General features: G+C 37.4%; 1 protein-coding gene across 5 annotated transcripts in view; it reads left to right on the top strand.

Annotated features, from left to right (window-relative positions):
* Positions 1-18,016, top strand: part of kat6b (lysine acetyltransferase 6B) — a 112,435-nt gene that overhangs the window by 32,838 nt on the left and 61,581 nt on the right. For 4 of the 5 annotated variants that reach the window (XM_008114279.3, XM_008114282.3, XM_062977443.1 and 1 more), the window contains exons 3-6: positions 3,506-3,614; positions 7,174-7,289; positions 13,003-13,084; positions 16,424-16,556. In XM_008114279.3, coding sequence (XP_008112486.2) covers positions 3,506-3,614; positions 7,174-7,289; positions 13,003-13,084; positions 16,424-16,556 — 440 coding nt within the window. Of the gene's footprint in view, positions 1-3,505; positions 3,615-7,173; positions 7,290-13,002; positions 13,085-16,423; positions 16,557-18,016 lie in introns of those variants that run through there. The other variant, XM_062977444.1, reaches the window with a different exon arrangement.

The following is an 18,016-nucleotide window of genomic DNA, read 5'->3' as shown; positions in this document are numbered from 1 at the left end:
GAAGAGATGGGTCAACCCGCCGAAAAAGAGCTTCCCCCATATGATGAAGAAGGGGGGAAGCCATGATGGAACCGGTGTGAGGAAATGAATCCCCACACCCCCTATGCGACCACTGGTGGGATACGATACCGGAGCGATACCTATTGATCTACTCACATTGGCATGTTTTCGAATTGCTAGGTTGGCAGAAGCTGGAGCTAACAGCGGCCTCTCACGCCGCTCCCGGGGTTTGAACCTGGGGCCTTTTGCTCTGTGCTTTAACACACTTCGCCACTGGGGTTCCTGGGGGGTGGTACTCATCTCTATTTCTAAGCTGAAGAGCCGACGTTGTCCGTAGATGTCTCCTAGGTCATGTGGCTGACATGACTGAGTGCAGCACTGTTACCTTCCTGCCGGAGTGGTACCTAGTGATCTACTCAAATTTGCATGTTTTTGAACTGCTAGGTTGGTAGAAGCTGGGGCAAACAGCGGGAGCTCACCCTGCTACCCAGATGCAAACTGTTGACCTTCTGATCAGCAAGTTCAGCAGCTCAGCGGTTTAATCCGCTGCGCCACCAGGAGCTCTTAGATGATGGCTAAATTTGAAACTTACTAATTATGATAAATACATTAATTTACCATATGACTAATGCTGTATTAAGAGGTCCAGGAGAGGCCAAAACTGCAGGACAGATGAGAAGATATGAAATCTCTAAGACAGCCACAACTGGTTTCCAATTAGTTTCCAGACAAAGTACAAAGTGTTGAAGCCATACATGGTTCAGGTCTTGATTTTCTGCAGGATCACCTTCTCCCATATTGTCTGCCCCAAGACTGTGGAATGACCTGCCAAATAAGCTTCAACAGCTGAATAAACTATTAGAATTTAGACATAATTAAAGACAGGCCTACCAGACAATTTTTAACTCTGAATTTTAATTTTACATTTTATTAGTTATTGTTATTTTAAACTTTGTTTAATATGTGCTTTTATGACCCTTTGTATTTTAACTGTGTTGTGCTCTGCTTCAAGTCGTGAGGAGAAACGGGTAACAAAAATTATTGTTATTTTTATTAAACGATTTGCAAATTAAAACTTAAAAATAATAAAATGTGTTAAAAACTATACAAAAAACCTTAAAATATTTCCTCCAATAACAACAACAACAACAACAACAACAACAACAACACCTTACCTCTGATAGTGGTGGGACTTAGAGAAAGACCTCAGTAAATGATCTTAAATTTAGTCAGGCTCATATCAGGAGATGTGGTCTTTTCAATAGTCTGGACATATGCCAGATATGACTTTTTTGGTCATAACTAGCAGTTTTGATTGTGCCTTTGAATTACCCTGGTTTCGACAAGGGAGTTCATATATTTCCTATAGTTGGCTCTGGTTAGCAGTCTAGTCACAAATTTTGGATGCACTGCAGATTCCAAAAGCAACTTGATGTAAAATGCATTACTACAGTATTCAGGATGTAATCAAGGCATCTGTCTCAAAGGATATATTTGACATCTTCAGGAATGGCACACTAGATTTTACCTCGCCAAAATTAGGGTGCTCATTTTATTTGCATAATACTGTAATCTTAGTGCTGAGTCAAAGCAATAGGGGAAACTGCTTCAGGAGCACCTGGAGCTTCTATTTGAGGGATGTTAGTTGTAATTTAATTATCATAGCTCAGTGCTATGTAATCCTGGGATTTGTAGTTTGATAAAGCATCCACACTTGTACAACTACAGCCCCCATGACTCCGTTCAAAGCATTGAGCCAGGGTAGTTAAAGTGGATTTATTCTACAGCATAGATGCACTCCAAGGTTTCTTTTCCATTGCTGAAAGCTTTTGTGTTCCAGCACATTTGTTTTTAAAGAAGGAATTCTAATCAGGCAGCAACTGTAATGTGCCTATTTCAAAGAGTGCATCTTTTGCTGCTGCACATTACATTTGCCAGCAACTACTTTTTTGGGTTTCAGGTTTTTGAAAATTAAGGTGCGCATTAGATTCAGTGGTGCATTCGACTCGAATAAATATGGTAGATGTTAGTCTCACTTAAATTGAACACAGCAAATAATTAAAAAACAAATTAGAAGAAAGCAATTAACCTTCATAGTTTCTCCCCACATTACCTTTTGAATGAGTGTAAATTCGGGCAATCACATCAAGAGTGATTCCAACTGTGTCTTGGGTGCTGTTGTTTTCATAAGGAAAGACCTGGAGGTTCTTCATCTAGTCTTTCAATCTTCTGGCTCTGCATGAAGCACAGAACTTGTTTAGGTTAAACGTTAGATGGTTAAGCAACTCTCACTTTGCTTTTCTTTGGATCTCCTTGCACACGTTTTCAAACAGATTTATTTTTTACTATATTTTTAATGAATTAAACAAGAGTTTTACTAGACAATAGCAGTGAGACAACAGAATGGGAAAGTGAAGTTTCTTACTAACCCTTTTACACCGTTCACAGAAGGAGATGGGTCAAACTTGTGCAAATCTTTTTTCTTTTTTTTTTACATTTAAGGGAAATGTTTAATTCTTCTCAGCCTGTTAAAATGTCTGAACTTTTATTTTATTTTATTTTATTGTGTGCCTGGAGTCTTCTAACTTCTATAACAGTCGACTATGAAAGGCAAGTTATTTTTTTAACAAAAAAACCCCACTGTGTGAAGACTGAAATAGAGAAACTTTTCTAATGTGTCCATAAACATTTATAAACATCAATCTTTCTATGGGAGATTGGAAAACAAATACATGCAAATGAAAAAAATCCCGAGAGTCTAATTATGATAATTATGAAACTTTATTTTGCTTGTGATCAAATAGTACTAAACATCAATCTTGTAGTTTGAAATTCCTCAAGTGCTAGTTTGACAGTGCAATTCTATATTTTTATCTGTTCTGAATTACATTTGAGTGCAATAAGAATAATATCCAAGTCCATGTCTAGAGGATTGTAAACTGTAAACTGTTCACTATTGCAACCTCTTTTTATTAAAATATAGGTATACTCTTGTGCATCTGTGTAGGCTATATGGTGCACATGTCATTTGAGATACACTTTTATGAAGAGAGATTCATGAGCTCTTTTGCACTGATCTTCTCTTTTGCAAGTGAAAACCCTTTGGTTTTCATGTTTCTCAAGTATATATGTAAATTACAGGAGCATTTCGTGTTTTTAAAAGAAAATGGCATAAGCATTCTCAACCTTGAGCCATTTCATATTCTGTGATCAATATTTTTCTGAGAAAAAAAAATCTGAATCTGTATTTACAATCAGTTGGTTGAAGTGAAGTGGAAGCTTCTTCTGCTTTTTAGCATGGATCCCTTGGACCATGATTATTACCTGGTTGTATCAATAATGCAGAAGAATAAAAAATATATAAATGCCTTTGGGAGATTGCAACGGAAAATTTTAAGTTTTTATATTAAAATGAAATAGAAAGCAGAACTCAAGGAATGGAAAGTATGATGTTTAATGAAAAGACAAAATACACTGACCACTTCTTCCCCCCCCCCCCCTATAGCCACGAGCTGATCCCATTCCGATATGTAGCTTCTGTTTGGGGACAAAAGAATCTAACCGCGAGAAGAAACCAGAAGAACTCCTCTCCTGTGCAGACTGTGGCAGTAGTGGTAAGTTTTGCTTTCCAGCCAAATTGGAATATCTTGAGCATGTGTATGATGAATCATATATATATATATTTAAAATGTGTGAAGTAATACAATAATAAAATAGAGATGGGTTTAACTCTGTGATTTAGAATGTTGTAAAGAGGTATGTTAAAAGTGGTGTTAAAGTATTATAGTAGTGGTATACATCTGAAGATGAGTGAGGCTTTATGAGTGTTCACGTACATTTAGAATCTGTATTATAGGGTCAACCAGAGTCCCTTTGAGAAAGTTCTGTCAATATCCTGGCATAAGATATGTCCCCTTCCCCAACAGCCCATTCTGATGGTTTCTAATTTGGCAGTGTGGCTGTTTTTGAGCAGATAATAATTGGAAAAGCCAATGTGGAACTCTCATTGCTCCCAAGTGAATGTCCAAGTAACTTTGAATTTTAGCACCAACAGTTCCCTCATTGGCAGTAGCAATGACTGAGAGGATTTCATTCACCCTTTAGTTTGGATTAAAAAAGGAAACATTAGGTATATCTTCGTCTTATCCAAACCAAAGTGAGAATGGAGAAGAATTTCCTTGATTTTGTTGCAGTTCTTGAGAAGCTCATCCATTTCAGATTCACTGAAAGGCAAAGAGCATCCTCCTTTTGAATTGTGTAAATTTGTTAGGCATGTACTTTATTTTGAAAAAATAAAATCTCCTTAAAACAATTTTTGTTGCTGTAGTGGTTGTGTACGTTCAAATTGTTTCCAGTGTTTGGTGGCCTTACTATGGTTTTGTGTGTGTGCATGATTTGCTTACCTCTGAGGCTGAGAAAGCGTGACTTGCCTAGCGCCAGCCAACGGGTTTTCATGGCCTAGTGGGGATTCAGATCTTGATCTTTTAGGGTCCTAGTTCAGCACCTAAACTACTAGACTGTATTGGCTCTTCACAATACCATATATGCTTTATAAATATGTAAATAGCTAAAATATTTGTATTTGAAAAATATATAGAAAGGAAATTAGCAACAACAAAGACAAAGGAATTGGAAGCAGATTCCCATAAACAAATGGTGTGCATAGATGTGATTGAAACAGGGAAGTAGATACAAACTTATCTTCAGACAGAGAAAAAATAAAGGATTTCACACAGAACCACAGGGGGGAAAAAGATTTGTTCAAACAGACAAGCAAAGCCTACGTGAACTGTACGAGAGACCATTTTGATGGAAGAAACATGTTAAAATTAAAATTAAATAGACAATTTTCTATTTAAGGGATGTTCTGCTGTACATGGAAAACACACAGAAAAGAGTGGGATAAACAAACTGAGAACTCTGAAAGAATTAAAGTAAAAGGCTTTTTCTTATGTAGGCGTTGAACTGGTGAAATAATAACATTGGAATTGAAGGGGAAAATACAATAAAATATAGTATAGAAAATAATTGTTTCAATTGTATTACAATTACTCATGGATATATATCTTAAATATATTTGTCTATCAGAAGTTGATGCAACAATTAGAATATGAGTAAATTATTATATTTTGATAGATGCCTTGGCTTGAGAAGGGTGATGTCAATTGTGATTTTAACAATTTTAGGTATACTTTAAAGGGCGGGGATATAAGGGGGAGGGGAAAGTTATGAAGAGGAAGGTTGAGGGATCATTTTAGTATTATTTTATGTTGTATATTATTGCTTTTTCATTCATGTGTTTTTCATTCCTATTTTCAATTGGGGGTTTAAGTTGTATTTTTTGAAAAGTTAATAAAAATTGAGTGATTAAAAAGGAAATTATAGTTGATCAAACAGATGCCTCCAACAATGTTAACTATGGATCATAATACGTAGCTTCGTTCTTTTATTAACTTGTATGTTTCTGAACTCAGTTTAAAAGGTGGATAATAACCATTGAAATCAATAAACTTTCTAGAACCAGGATATTTCCTTTATTTAAAGTAAAGTTATAAGGTATTGTTTTGATGCAGCTATTTCATACTTTTAATTTGTTTTTAGTATTGTGTTGTTTTGTTATATTTTAGGTTGATTGATGTTTATAGTTTTCTGTGTCATTTTACATATATGTGGGAAAATCTAATATAATTATTTGCACAAAGGAAGTGTTAACTTGAGGTAATATGCTTGTTTCTAATAACACTAATACAGAGTTGTGAGGAGCAAGTTCATATTGTTGCTTCCTGTTTATGTGAAATTTGCTGTAAAGGTAGCATGACCCAGAGGATTGAGGTTAGGACAAATACATTTGTCTCTTTTTCAAAAATTATAGGAGGATGGTAGAAATCTTGCAGAAATGGTTAGGGGCTTCAAGTCACCCCAAGGATGTAGCTTTTTTACATTTGGAATCTACACTGACCAGAGTGTGATATTCCTTTCCAAGGAGGTTGCCATGGAGCCAATTTTTTTGTCCTAAACTAAATACTACGGCCTCAATCCACTGGAGTCATTATTGGCCATTTCGCCATATTTTGTGGCATTGGTGGATGAATCTAGACTGTCACTAAGTGACCTTTCATCAGCCTGTTCCAGTCAATTCCTATGTCTAAGAAAGATTGCAAATACAGTGGTTTTCATTTCACACCTTGCAGACTTGGAAAGAGCTAGTGTTGTAAAAACTAACTGACCATGGTGACTAGAAATGCCTGTAAGGCCTACAGGAAATTCTGGGGCAAAATCTTTATCACCTTTTATGTAGTTGCGAAGGAGTGATTTTGCCACAATTTGTTCCTCCTTTATCTCAAAGTCTATGAAACAGCCCCCTTCCCTTTGTATGCCTAGGAAGTATGTGGAGAAATTGCTCCACGCCTCCATGAAGGAAATTTTTTAATATGTGCATTTATTAGAATTGTATGGGTTGTGGTTTTCCAACGGTCCAGGAGAGGAACATTTGTAGGCATGGGAAAACTGCCCATTTCTGATGTACAAGATAGGATTTGAGTAACTAAATATATTCTATCATTCTTTTCTCTCTCTTTGAATGCATTAGATTAGTAAAAAATCTAATCCAGACAAGAATGTGAGAAAGGTTTAGAAATGTTGGGATGTGGATATTATGGATATGTATGGCTTTCCACAGCAATTATATATTTCATACACTCACATTCCATGTTTTCACAATGACAAATTTTGTGTTGGTCAGAAGGATTCTGTCTGTGAGTTGTCCAAGCAAAAACAGTGTGAATTCCCCCTGTGTCAGTAATGTATAAAAAATATAGCTATGCTGTTGAAAAATTAAAATGGCTACATAGTATTTATGTAATAGAATGCTTTTTGTGATAATGATTAAAAAGAATAAAGGGGGATCATTTGAGAAGCAGCTAGTATTTTAACATATTTTCAAATAGAAGATTCAAACTTATTTGTGTGATTTGCCATGTTGTCTGACTTGAAGTAAACTCAAATTTTGGAGGACTTATAATAAAAAGAATATTTTAAGAAACTGCTGTTAACTTTGTCCATGAGATAAATGTCAGTGAGCTCTAAAAATAATCTGTGCTGTGCAGTTATACTGTGAAAAGATATCCGTGACCTACAATACTTCTAGAACACTGAAATAAATATTTTTTGTAGGACATCCTTCTTGTCTGAAATTTTGTTTGGAATTGACAACAAATGTGAAGGCCTTAAGATGGCAATGTATTGAGTGCAAGACCTGCAGTGCCTGTAGAATTCAAGGCAAAAATGCTGTAAGTTTTTATCCCTTATTTCATAGCAGTTGTTCAGTCTTCTTCCTCTGTGAGTGAAAAGCATATTACTTACCTACACCAAGCCTGGAAGTGAGCTGTTGATGGGAATCTCAATGTACATGCCAAAAGGACAAAGCTTTTGCTCTCCTATCTATAATCATTTTTTCATTCTCATTAAATCATTTAAAAGTTAGATTTTTAGCAAGCCCCTTCTCAGAGCCATTTTTATTTGCATGTAACATTCACTTTTCATATTTATATATTTCTTCTTTATGGTCTCTGTGAATCACACAAATGAATTATCCTGCACCTGTGCAGAGCACAATTCAGAATTATCTAGAGTTTTATTGAAATATTTTGGTGGTGGTACTGTCCACTCTGCATGTCCATATAATTAGACAGGTTCTGCCAAATCCCCAGTTCTTTTTTGTCTGCCATAGCAGCAGTACTGTAAAAACTTTATGTTTGTAGCATTTTAACTTCTTGCTTTCAGTTTACGATATTTGGACATGCTTTGTTGGATAATCTTCTATCTTTCTAATACCTTATGACCTTGGACTGTTTTCAGCTACTCCCTTCTTCTGGCTCCCCAGCCTTGGCTTGCTTCCTGGTTACGGCTTCATCAACTGTCTCAAAGCCACTGGTTCTACCCTGACTACCTTGATGTCCTAATCACAGTGATGGTTCAAAGTAGTTTGTCCAAATCAGCAAACAGACATCAAATGCATCTTCCTCTGTTCCTCGAGGTTCAAATAAAATAGTTACCAGAAAATAGACACATGAGCTGAGCCAAATTTGAAGCAGTCAGAGGTTTAGGAAATAAATCAAGAAGATTGCTTGGGGTGATCTGGAAGATTAACAATAATAGGTCCAAGGTCAAACACACAAAGCACAAGTAGAGTTGTAGGTCAAATTAGATCAAGTCAGTTGTCCATAACAGGGTCGTATAGTGCAACTACTGGATTTCTGGCCCAGATTCAACTTCTCAGCTGCTCTTTGATTTATGAGCGTTTCTCATAAAGACAATGAGACCTTCTGAGTTCCTCCATTTCCTGGTGTCTTTATAACACTGTAGGTATGTGTAAGCTTTTGTCTGGAACTTGCTAGCAGCTGCTCGCTTCAAATTCAAACATTATGACTTCCAAAGGCTTCAAAACGGGCAGCTTCTGGGAACTGTTCTTTCAAACTCAGCTGCTAGCAGTTGTTTGCTCTTTCTCTTTGCTATCTGAGTAGGACATGACACTCAGTCTCATCAGTATCAACAGTACTCTTAAAGGCTTTGTTAGAATAAATCCCTACACCATCAGTATAATCAATGCCTCCTCCTTCCAACTCATTGGTTCATATGGAGATCATAAAGAGATATCTGCAAGAATTGTCAACCTCACAGCCAAAGAAAGATCAACAATGTGAGATCAAGTCACCTTTGGAGAAGCCATCAACACCAAGGTCTGGAGGTGGATCACTGTCTAGTAATTGGAATAAGAAGAACATTGGGAATCTCCCACCCCTTCTGTCTCCAACATCTACTGACTACCCTACTATTACTGTTTGTGTCAATTCACAGCAGCCAACAATTTTCTTTCCAGAATGTCGGAGTCCATACTGGTACTGGACGAGGCTCTGTATTGTCCTCCCAGTTCTGAAGCTTATTCTGGGGGTAAGAACCAAGGGCAGATTCTTTGACTTCTGATTTAGTCTCTACTCTTCGGCTTCTCTTCTTGCCAAGATTCCCAACTACAGAGCCTGTGTAGAAGTGTACCAAAAGTTATTTTGGGATAAGATTGCTCCATATTTTGAGTGACTGTCCAAAGATAATGGAAGATAATGTTCTTCGTCAGAAAGCGTTCATACTGGCTAGCCATCAGATACAGTTGTTGAAACATGTGGTAGACTGTAGGAAAGTTGATAGCGATGTCAATAATGATGCATTGTCATGCATGACTTTGCTCTTTGAGGCTAACATCTGCTCAAACTGCCATCCAGGATTTGCTATTCAATTAAGCTTTCATGTTTCGTTTTGGACTGATAATTCTTAATCAATGTCATCTCTTCATTCTCTTTCTCTTGTTCTTTCACATTGAGACCAATTCCCATTTGAAGCATACCCAAAAGATGAGGTAAGATGAGAATGATGACAGTGACAAAGAATATCGGCTCTCCATCTTCCCTAAAACTTTTCCATTGTGCAAATGAGTGACTGGTTTGCTCCACTGAATCTCAGAGATGTGTATTTCCGCATTGCCATCAAACATGCTTATAGGCACTTCTTTTGCTTTGCTTTTGGGAATTGTGCTTATTGATTTTGTATTCTTCGGTTCAGACTCTATACTACACATGTTTTCACAAAATGCATGGCTGTAGTGGCTGCTTGGCTTCAACACCAGGGCATTGTTGCTCTCTGTATATTGATGACTGGTTTTTTTGTAGCGAACTCCCAAGACTGACTACTCAAGTATATCAGTACCACTATGAATCCCCTTGAATCCTTGAAGAGACTGGCTTGACCTTGAAGGAACTGGGGGCAGCGATGGCCAACAGGGAGCTCTGGCATGGACTGGTCCATGAAGTCACAAATAGTCGGAAACGACTGAGTGACTGAACAACAACATGAATCCTCTCCATTCTCTAGACCTCATCATTAACATTCAGAAGTCCCATCTCTTCCCCACAAAACAAATTCAGTTTATCGGGGCAATAATTGACTAGGACTGATAATTAGCCTTCTTCCTAGAGGATCATTTCCAAATTCTCAGAGGCTCCATGTTATATTGCATCCATAACTGGAGAGTGCACACTTGGGGCCATTGTGATGGGTGTCCTGTGAGAGAAAAGTGGTCTTGGCTTGAGAACAAGGAGTATATGAACCTCTTCAAATTCTATGTCACTCAGAGCTGTTCTAATTAGGAAAATGGTGCAAATAATAATCTAGAATTCCTCCACTGTCTTTTACATCAACAAACAACATAGTATTCAATTCCTTCAGCTCATTGTGGACACTGTCAAATTTAACTGGTGGCCATTCATCTGTCTGAAAAGAGAATACCTTAGCAGTTGTCCTCAGTTGGATGTCCTGCTTGCATCACAAGTGGTATTTATTCCAGGTTCATTGTGCCTGCTGTTCTGTCTTTGGAACATATCGGCAGTAGATCCGTTTTCTTTTCCACTCAGCACTTAACATAAACTGTTCTGATTCAAGATGCAAGGGGTGGTGTCGACAAGTCTCTAGGGGACACATTCCTTTACCAAACAGGCTCTTTAGTTTATTCCTTTCCTTCCATTTTCTTCATCACAAGGGTCCTGGAAAAATCGTTCAAGACAAGGCAAGGTACGTTCTCATGACTCCTTGGTCATAATTTGCAAACTCTTTACCTACTTTCGAGGGATAGTTAGTTACTATAATTTGGGTTCTGAGCTGGCATTTTTACTCTTCATCACAGAAAGGTTCAACAATCTGATCTTGAGACCCTGTGACTGGTGGCTTGAATGGCCTTACCTTTACTAAGCTATCAGAACCAATGTAACGGCTCTGGCCCAACTTACCTGTCTGAAAGTATCTCTCCCTATGAACCAGCTAGAGTGTTAAGATCTGCCAGGGAAGCCCTGCTCTTGGTCACAATCCCTTCACAAGCAGGACTGGTGGGGACAAGAGACAGGACCTTCATAGTGGTAGCCCCTCAGCTGTGGAACTCCCTCTCCAATGATATCAGATTGACCCCTTCCCTCCTGGTCTTCAGGAAAAAAAATTATGTCCTGGCTCTGAAACCAGGCATTTGGGGAATAGGACAATAGTGCAATACGGAATAGACACACATGCAGCAGCATAAAGGATGATCATGAGTCTAGGATTATATTTTTAACAGTTTTAACAGTTTTATTGTTTTTATATGTTTATTTGTATATTGTTTTAATATGATGCTTTATACACTGTGTTGCTATGTGGCACTGAAGTGGTCAAATTGTAAGCCGCTCTGAGTCCCCTTTGAGGTAAGAAGAATGGGGTATAAGTATAGTAAATAAATAAATAATGCGTTTTGGAGGTAGGTCATAAGCCACCTACCCACTAAACAATCATCGGTGTACAAGTGAAAAGACTTTCATCAGATTTCTTCATTGCACCAGTGCTCTTCCACTGTCTGTTTCCATGTCTCATGTTTTGGATTTTCTAGTGTCCCTCTCCAACAGGGGACTAGCTTTATCTTCAGTCAAAAGCTACATGGCTGCCATTTCCCGGTACTTACACAAGAATGGAGAACAATCTTGCTTCATTGACTCTGCAGTGAAGACACTTCTTCATGATTACAAGAACCTTCACCCACTGGTATCTTATCCTGGCTGGAGCTTGGAACTGATTCTTTCCCATCTTTCAAAAAAGCCTATTGAATCCATGGCATCTTTCCTGGGATAAAGCTTTTCTTGTTGCCATCACATCTGCCAGATGGGCAATTGAGTTGCATGCTCTTTAAGTTGACCAGCTATTTAGTTACATTTCCATCACGACAGAGCTGTGCTCTGACCTGACATATCCTTTCTTCCCAAAGTTGTGTCTGCTTTCTATCTCAGTCAAGACATAGTGCTTCTATATCTGTTCCAGAAACCCACATGTGATCTGGAAAGGAAGCTTCATTACCTTGATGTGAGGAGAGTTCTTTAGCCTTCTACATACGAGTGTTGGCTTATAGGAAATCCCTCTGGCTGTTCCTGTGCTAGTTGTCTATGAAGCAGGGCCTGCATGTTTCAACGCAGAGACTGTCCAAAGGATTGTCTCTGCCATTTACTTGGCCTGTGAACATTAGAAGCCACTCCTCAATGGCTATAGCTGAAACTACTGGGGTTTTTTTTTAAAAAAAGGTTTCCCTCTCCATGATGTGCACAAAACACATGGTCCAGGCCACTGACTTTCATCTCACCCTATAAACTAGACTCAGATCTCAGAGGGAAGGGCTCTACTGTTTTCATGTGTGATATAACACATGCCTCCCAAAGTTAGTAGTGTGCTAATTTCCCATTTGTGTGATTCACAGAGACCAGCAAGAAGGTTACTTACCAGTAACTGTAGTTCTTCAAGTGGTTATCTGTGAAGCCACACAACCCCACCCATCCTTCCCACTTTCCATCCTACCTTCTCTATTTGCCTTTGGTTAATGGTTGGAAGCCATGGGTAGGATCAAAATGTTTCAATAAAACTCGAGAAAATTCAGAGTGATACTTTGTGCAGGCTCAGGATATTCTATTTGTGTGACTTCATGGATGACTACTCAAGGAACTACAGTTTCGGGTAAGCAACCTGTCATTCCCTTGTTGATATGCTTTTGTTTTTTGCGGGGCGGGGAGTGGATAACTTTCTTTGGAAGTTCTCTGAACATGTCTTTTTTACCTGTAGGGCTTACCTGAAAAAAAAAGGATGACATGTAGTTTATCCAAATATTAGTACATGAGCTGAAATTACTTGGATTCCACTTTCTCATTATTGTTTCTGAATTAATAATTTAGAATGTATTCAACAGATTTGTAGATCAGGGTTTATGCAAATTTATCAGGGCTGTCTAGCATAAGAATTTACAATAAAATATAATCACAAAATTAAAGTATTTTTTCTGAAAAATACATGTAAATGTCAACCAGATTATAGAGCAGAATTGATAAACGATCATATTATGAAAAAACAAAATATTTATTTAGTTTTTTTTCTTTTCCTGCATTTCAATTCCAGGATAACATGCTTTTCTGTGATTCTTGTGATAGAGGGTTTCATATGGAGTGCTGTGACCCACCACTTTCCCGAATGCCAAAAGGTGACATTTGAAAACTTTCTGAATGTGTGTGAGCTGATATTACCTTCTTACATAGTGTCTTTGTTTTTCTTTTTCTAATTTTCTTGGTTTTAAAATTCATTGTGACGAACTGTTTTTTTTTGAATACATTGAAATTTTGATACATTGCATCCTGACCATTTATTGTAGCTCTTTGATTTATATACATAATTTATGTACACAAAGAGTGGCAGATACATTATGAACTGGGACTAGTTATAGAGAGGACCTTGTGACAGCTCCATTGGCTGCCAAGTGCCAACCCATTTCTGGGCACAATTTAAAGTGCTGGTTTTGACCTATAAAGCCCTATATGGTTATTTGAAGGACCACATTTCTCATTATGAACCTGTTAGAACACCACTCTCTCAGATCTATTTGGTGGGAACAAAGGAAAGAGCCTTTTGGTGGTTGCTCCCAGATTGTGGCACTCCCTCACTAAAGAGACCAAGATAGCCTGCTTGTCTTTCACAAGTTGGTGAAAATGTACCTCTGACATCAAACTTTTATAGAATGATAGAGGCAGGCTGCTGGTGATGGTGTGAATGGGATTTTGGGAGACTTTAGTTTTAAATGTATTTTAATATTTTGATGAAAATATTACTGAGAGGGACACAAGAAGTCAGTCAAGTGCATCTGGAGGGTAAAATTCCATCACTTTCATCAATTAACTTAAATAAAGCAAGTCTGGGGAGAAGATCTCATCTTCATAAAATATTGAGAGTATCATTGCACTAGTTCTCCTCAGAGATAATCTTCTATGAAATAGAATCATAATCATTATAGAATAAATAGCATTATCAGTAGTTATCCAATTCAACATTTGTAAAAAATAATACTTGAAACAACCTTTAAATAGTTTTTTTGTTAAGACTAATAAAATGTTCTAATTGTGTATTTTGAGACATTTGAAGCTTTGGAGTGCTCTCAGTTATTTGTTTTAAAAAATTCCTATTTACTGTAAATTACTCAATCTTACTATTTAAATATATTTTGCTTTCTGACAAAATAATTACAATGCTAATTGTGTTTCAGACTATAACTTTTGTACAATCTTTTGTTTAAATACTCATTAGATTTAATAGATGGCTAGTGTAAAATTATTGGTAATTTGAATAAAATTGGATGATTTATGTAGTTATTTAGCTCACATTTAATTTATGTCTTGTGTTTCTCCCAACACAGGAATCACGGTAGTTTACAACTATTTAAATAAGACACACCATTAAAAACATACTAGAAAAGGTTTTTAGAAACAGTTCAACTATGATGTTGTTTAACAATACAAATTAAAAACAGTTTAAAACATTTGAAACATAATCATACACAAATGCAACATACCCCATTAAAAGCTGCACATGTTGCAAGAATTTAAAAACCAAAGACCTACCGGAAGAAAACCGTCTTTCTTACTGGTAGAAATTCATTAAAGAAGAACACAACCTCCTATGGAAGGGAGTTCCACAACCTGGGAGCAGTCGCAGTGTATGTGATTGAACTAAGAGAAAGTCATCCCCTAATAGATCTTAATATTCGGGCAGGTTCATACAGTCTCTCTTCAACACAGTGCTTTCATTCTCAGCCGAGTGAAGTGCTGTAGTTGAAAGGGGAGTGGGCACACAGGTGGGTGAAGTGCCGTAGATGGAAGGGGGCTGGTGAAGCTGTTGTTTGTATAGTGCACCAAGGCTCTTGAAAAGGGCAGCCTAGACTGTTTACACCAGGGAAACTGTCTTCCTCTGATGGCTATACTGTATGCAGATTGTCTGCCAGCAGTATGTCTATTACATGATGACATAGGTAGTTAAAACAATTAAAATCATTAAAAATATATTAAAATATACAAACACCAATCAGCACCTCCTTTCTCAGTCTTAAAATGTTCTTCTTTAAAAGCTTGCCTGAAAAGAAAGATTTTAGTCTGCTGCTGGAAGGACAACAGAGAAGGGACTATTATGGCCTCCCTGGGCGGAGAGTTCATGCGTTGAGGGGCAGCTGTAAGAAGGCACTCTCTTGTATCTCCCCTAAATTACTTGTGATGGTGGTGCCACTGAAAGAAAGGTCTCTCCTGAGGATCTCAGGGTGAGGGCAAGTTTCTTCTGGGGATTGTGGTCTGCCAATAGCCAGGATCTGAGCCATATAAAGCTTTATAGATCATGAACAGCATTTTGAATTGTTCCCAGAAACAAACTGGCAGCCAGTGGAGTTGTGTTAGCAGTGGGGTTGTGCATTCTCTGTAGCCAGCACCGGTTAACAGTTTGGACCAACTGAAGTTTCCGAACACCCTTCAAAGATAATCCCATGTAGGAAATATAGGATGTAACTAAAGTATGTACCAGTATGTTCAGAAGCAGTATCTTACAGAATTGGCACAGCTGGTGCACAAGTTTCAAATGTGCCAAGGCACCCTTGACAACTACTGTAACCTATATGGACTCTTTTTACTCTTAGTGAAACTAAATATTCAATTACAGCAAATAAAAATAGTAAAGTTTTGATGGGGTGATACCATCTTTTATCCAACATACTTAAACTTTTTAGAATTAGTGACTTTCAATTTTACTAACTTTATTTACTAATATAGATGACCCTGGTAAGTTACACAAATGATGGGTCGCTTTAGTTGTTGCATTGATTTTTAAAAGAAAGAACTAAAATGAACCAGCCAATTATATAACAGGTTGTTTTTATATAGGAAAGTTTTATGCAAAGCACCACATTCTTAAATTGGAGGCCTTAATGTCTGAAGATAACCTTTTACCTCCCCAAAAAATTGTATTTAAATTAGAATGTTCAACTGTGGACTATTATTTTCTGTTACTGGTCTATATTATGTTGCATTCATTGCTTTTAAACCTACATTTAACATGTTCAAATCACAAAGCTGAGGAGAGCATTAGTTTCAGTTCAAAGCTCTAGTTTTAGATAGCATGGCATCATCCAGTGGATTTTGGAGCTTACAAGGTGATGACTGCCAAAGTGTGGAATACAATACCAGATTGATTTGTATATAGAGTATGATTCACCTTCTGATTAACCCTATCCAAGAGGAATGGATAGCACATTCGGGAGGTCCTTGATGCAGAAAATCTTATTTTTCTCTGTCACACATTCATTTTTCTGCCAGAAAAAAAGGTTCTTGGGGAGTGCAGAGGGTAGACAATGTAGCAAAGTTTTTGGCATGACAGAGACTTGTTGTGTGTTACTGGGTAGAGAAACTGTACAAACTGGGTTCGTGTTTTTCATTTTGTATGATCATTGGGAACATATTGCTAGGATGAACAATAAGCATAATTAACTGTATTTATTTTAATGTCAATTCAGGGATGTGGATTTGCCAGGTCTGCAGACCAAAGAAAAAAGGGGGAAAGTTACTCCATGAGAAAGCATCTCAGATAAGACGGCGATATGCAAAGCCTATTGGACGACCAAAAAATAAAGTAAAGCAACAAATGTTGTAAGTATGATTATATCTGATTTGTCTTTTCTGTTGTGATAGACTCATGTAGATCCATGCAGGTAGACACAGAGTTCATGTGTTCTTTTTACTCTTAGATGCTCTATAACAGTGGTTCTCAACTTGGGGTCCCCAGATGGTTTTGGCCTTCAACTCCCAGAAATCCTAACAGCTGGTAAACTGGCTGGGATTTCTGGGAGTTATAGGCCAAAAACATCTGGTAACCCTCATGTTGACAACCACTGCTCAATACTATATGTCTGCCTGCTACTATTTTTATGGCATTGGCTTTGCTTTCCTAAACAAAAATATACAGGAATATTTTTAAAAGAGCATTAAATTTATTAACCTAAGGCTGTTGTTGAAAGTACGATGCTTGAGTTAAAGCTTCTTGAGCATTTCATCTTCATTGCCAGAGCCATACAAATAATGGAACTGTCTTATCTGGCCTCACTGTTTTCTGATATTCAGAGATGTGGTATATGTGTGTATGCATTCCAGTATGAGGGAACTGTTGTTACTTGTTCACTTTGAAGTGGATGCTCTTCAGCTGGATTAACTAGCATACAAAATCACTATACATACTTTTCAGTTGTGGGTGTATTGAGTATTCTGATGAGACAAATAAATTGACCTTCCTTCCAATGGTGAAAGGATCAAAATCTACAATTGTGACAGAAGATGATGCAAAGTCTGAGAAACAGTTGATTGGTGTAACTTTGTTGGTATTTTTTCTTTTTTATGCTTACAGAAACGTAAAACATGGGAGAAAGTGTGCATTGTTGGGCCACTGCCATGATGCAGACATTTCATTTAGACATAAAGTTTGAAACAGAATTTTATATCGAAACAGTCTTTATAGAATAAATGTCACTCTGTGAGATGTGAATATATGGTAACCACTTCGGAAAGACAAGTGGATCAGATTGGAAGTGTGGACCTGGGTTCCCTTTCACTTTGCGATAAAAGGTTGATTTGGTGGAAGGGGTTCATGAAAAGTAACAGAAACACAGGAATGTAATAGTTAGTTAAATCCATTTTAGTTACTTCATATAGCTGTTAAATTTGAACTGAATACTACTTCATGGAATTGGGCAATAATGTAAAAAACATGACATGAGGCGCTTGTTTAACCTCTATAGGTGAATGGTTCTGAACATATGTGATACATAGCATTATGTTTTATAGCTATAGAGTTGACTGTCCATCACTGATTTTTCATTTAAATGTGGGAAAAGATTTTAAGATTTAATGTCAAGGACAGAACGCCACAAGGTTCAAGATAACAGAGTTTATTTAATTACAGAACTCAAAAATGCCCGTAAAACACAAGGGCCAGGCAATTTTAGCCTTTAGGAGCAAAAAAGGGACAAGGAAAAAACGTACAAAAGATAAACCGGATTAAACCGAAGTTTAATCCGGGTAAAAACAAACTGCTTGCTTCAGCCTGGGGGTAAACA

The sequence above is a fragment of the Anolis carolinensis genome, chromosome 3 (genome assembly GCF_035594765.1).
Source record: "Anolis carolinensis isolate JA03-04 chromosome 3, rAnoCar3.1.pri, whole genome shotgun sequence".
Classification (NCBI taxonomy): Eukaryota; Metazoa; Chordata; class Lepidosauria; order Squamata; family Dactyloidae; genus Anolis; species Anolis carolinensis.
This window is presented reverse-complemented; position numbering and strand designations above follow the sequence as displayed.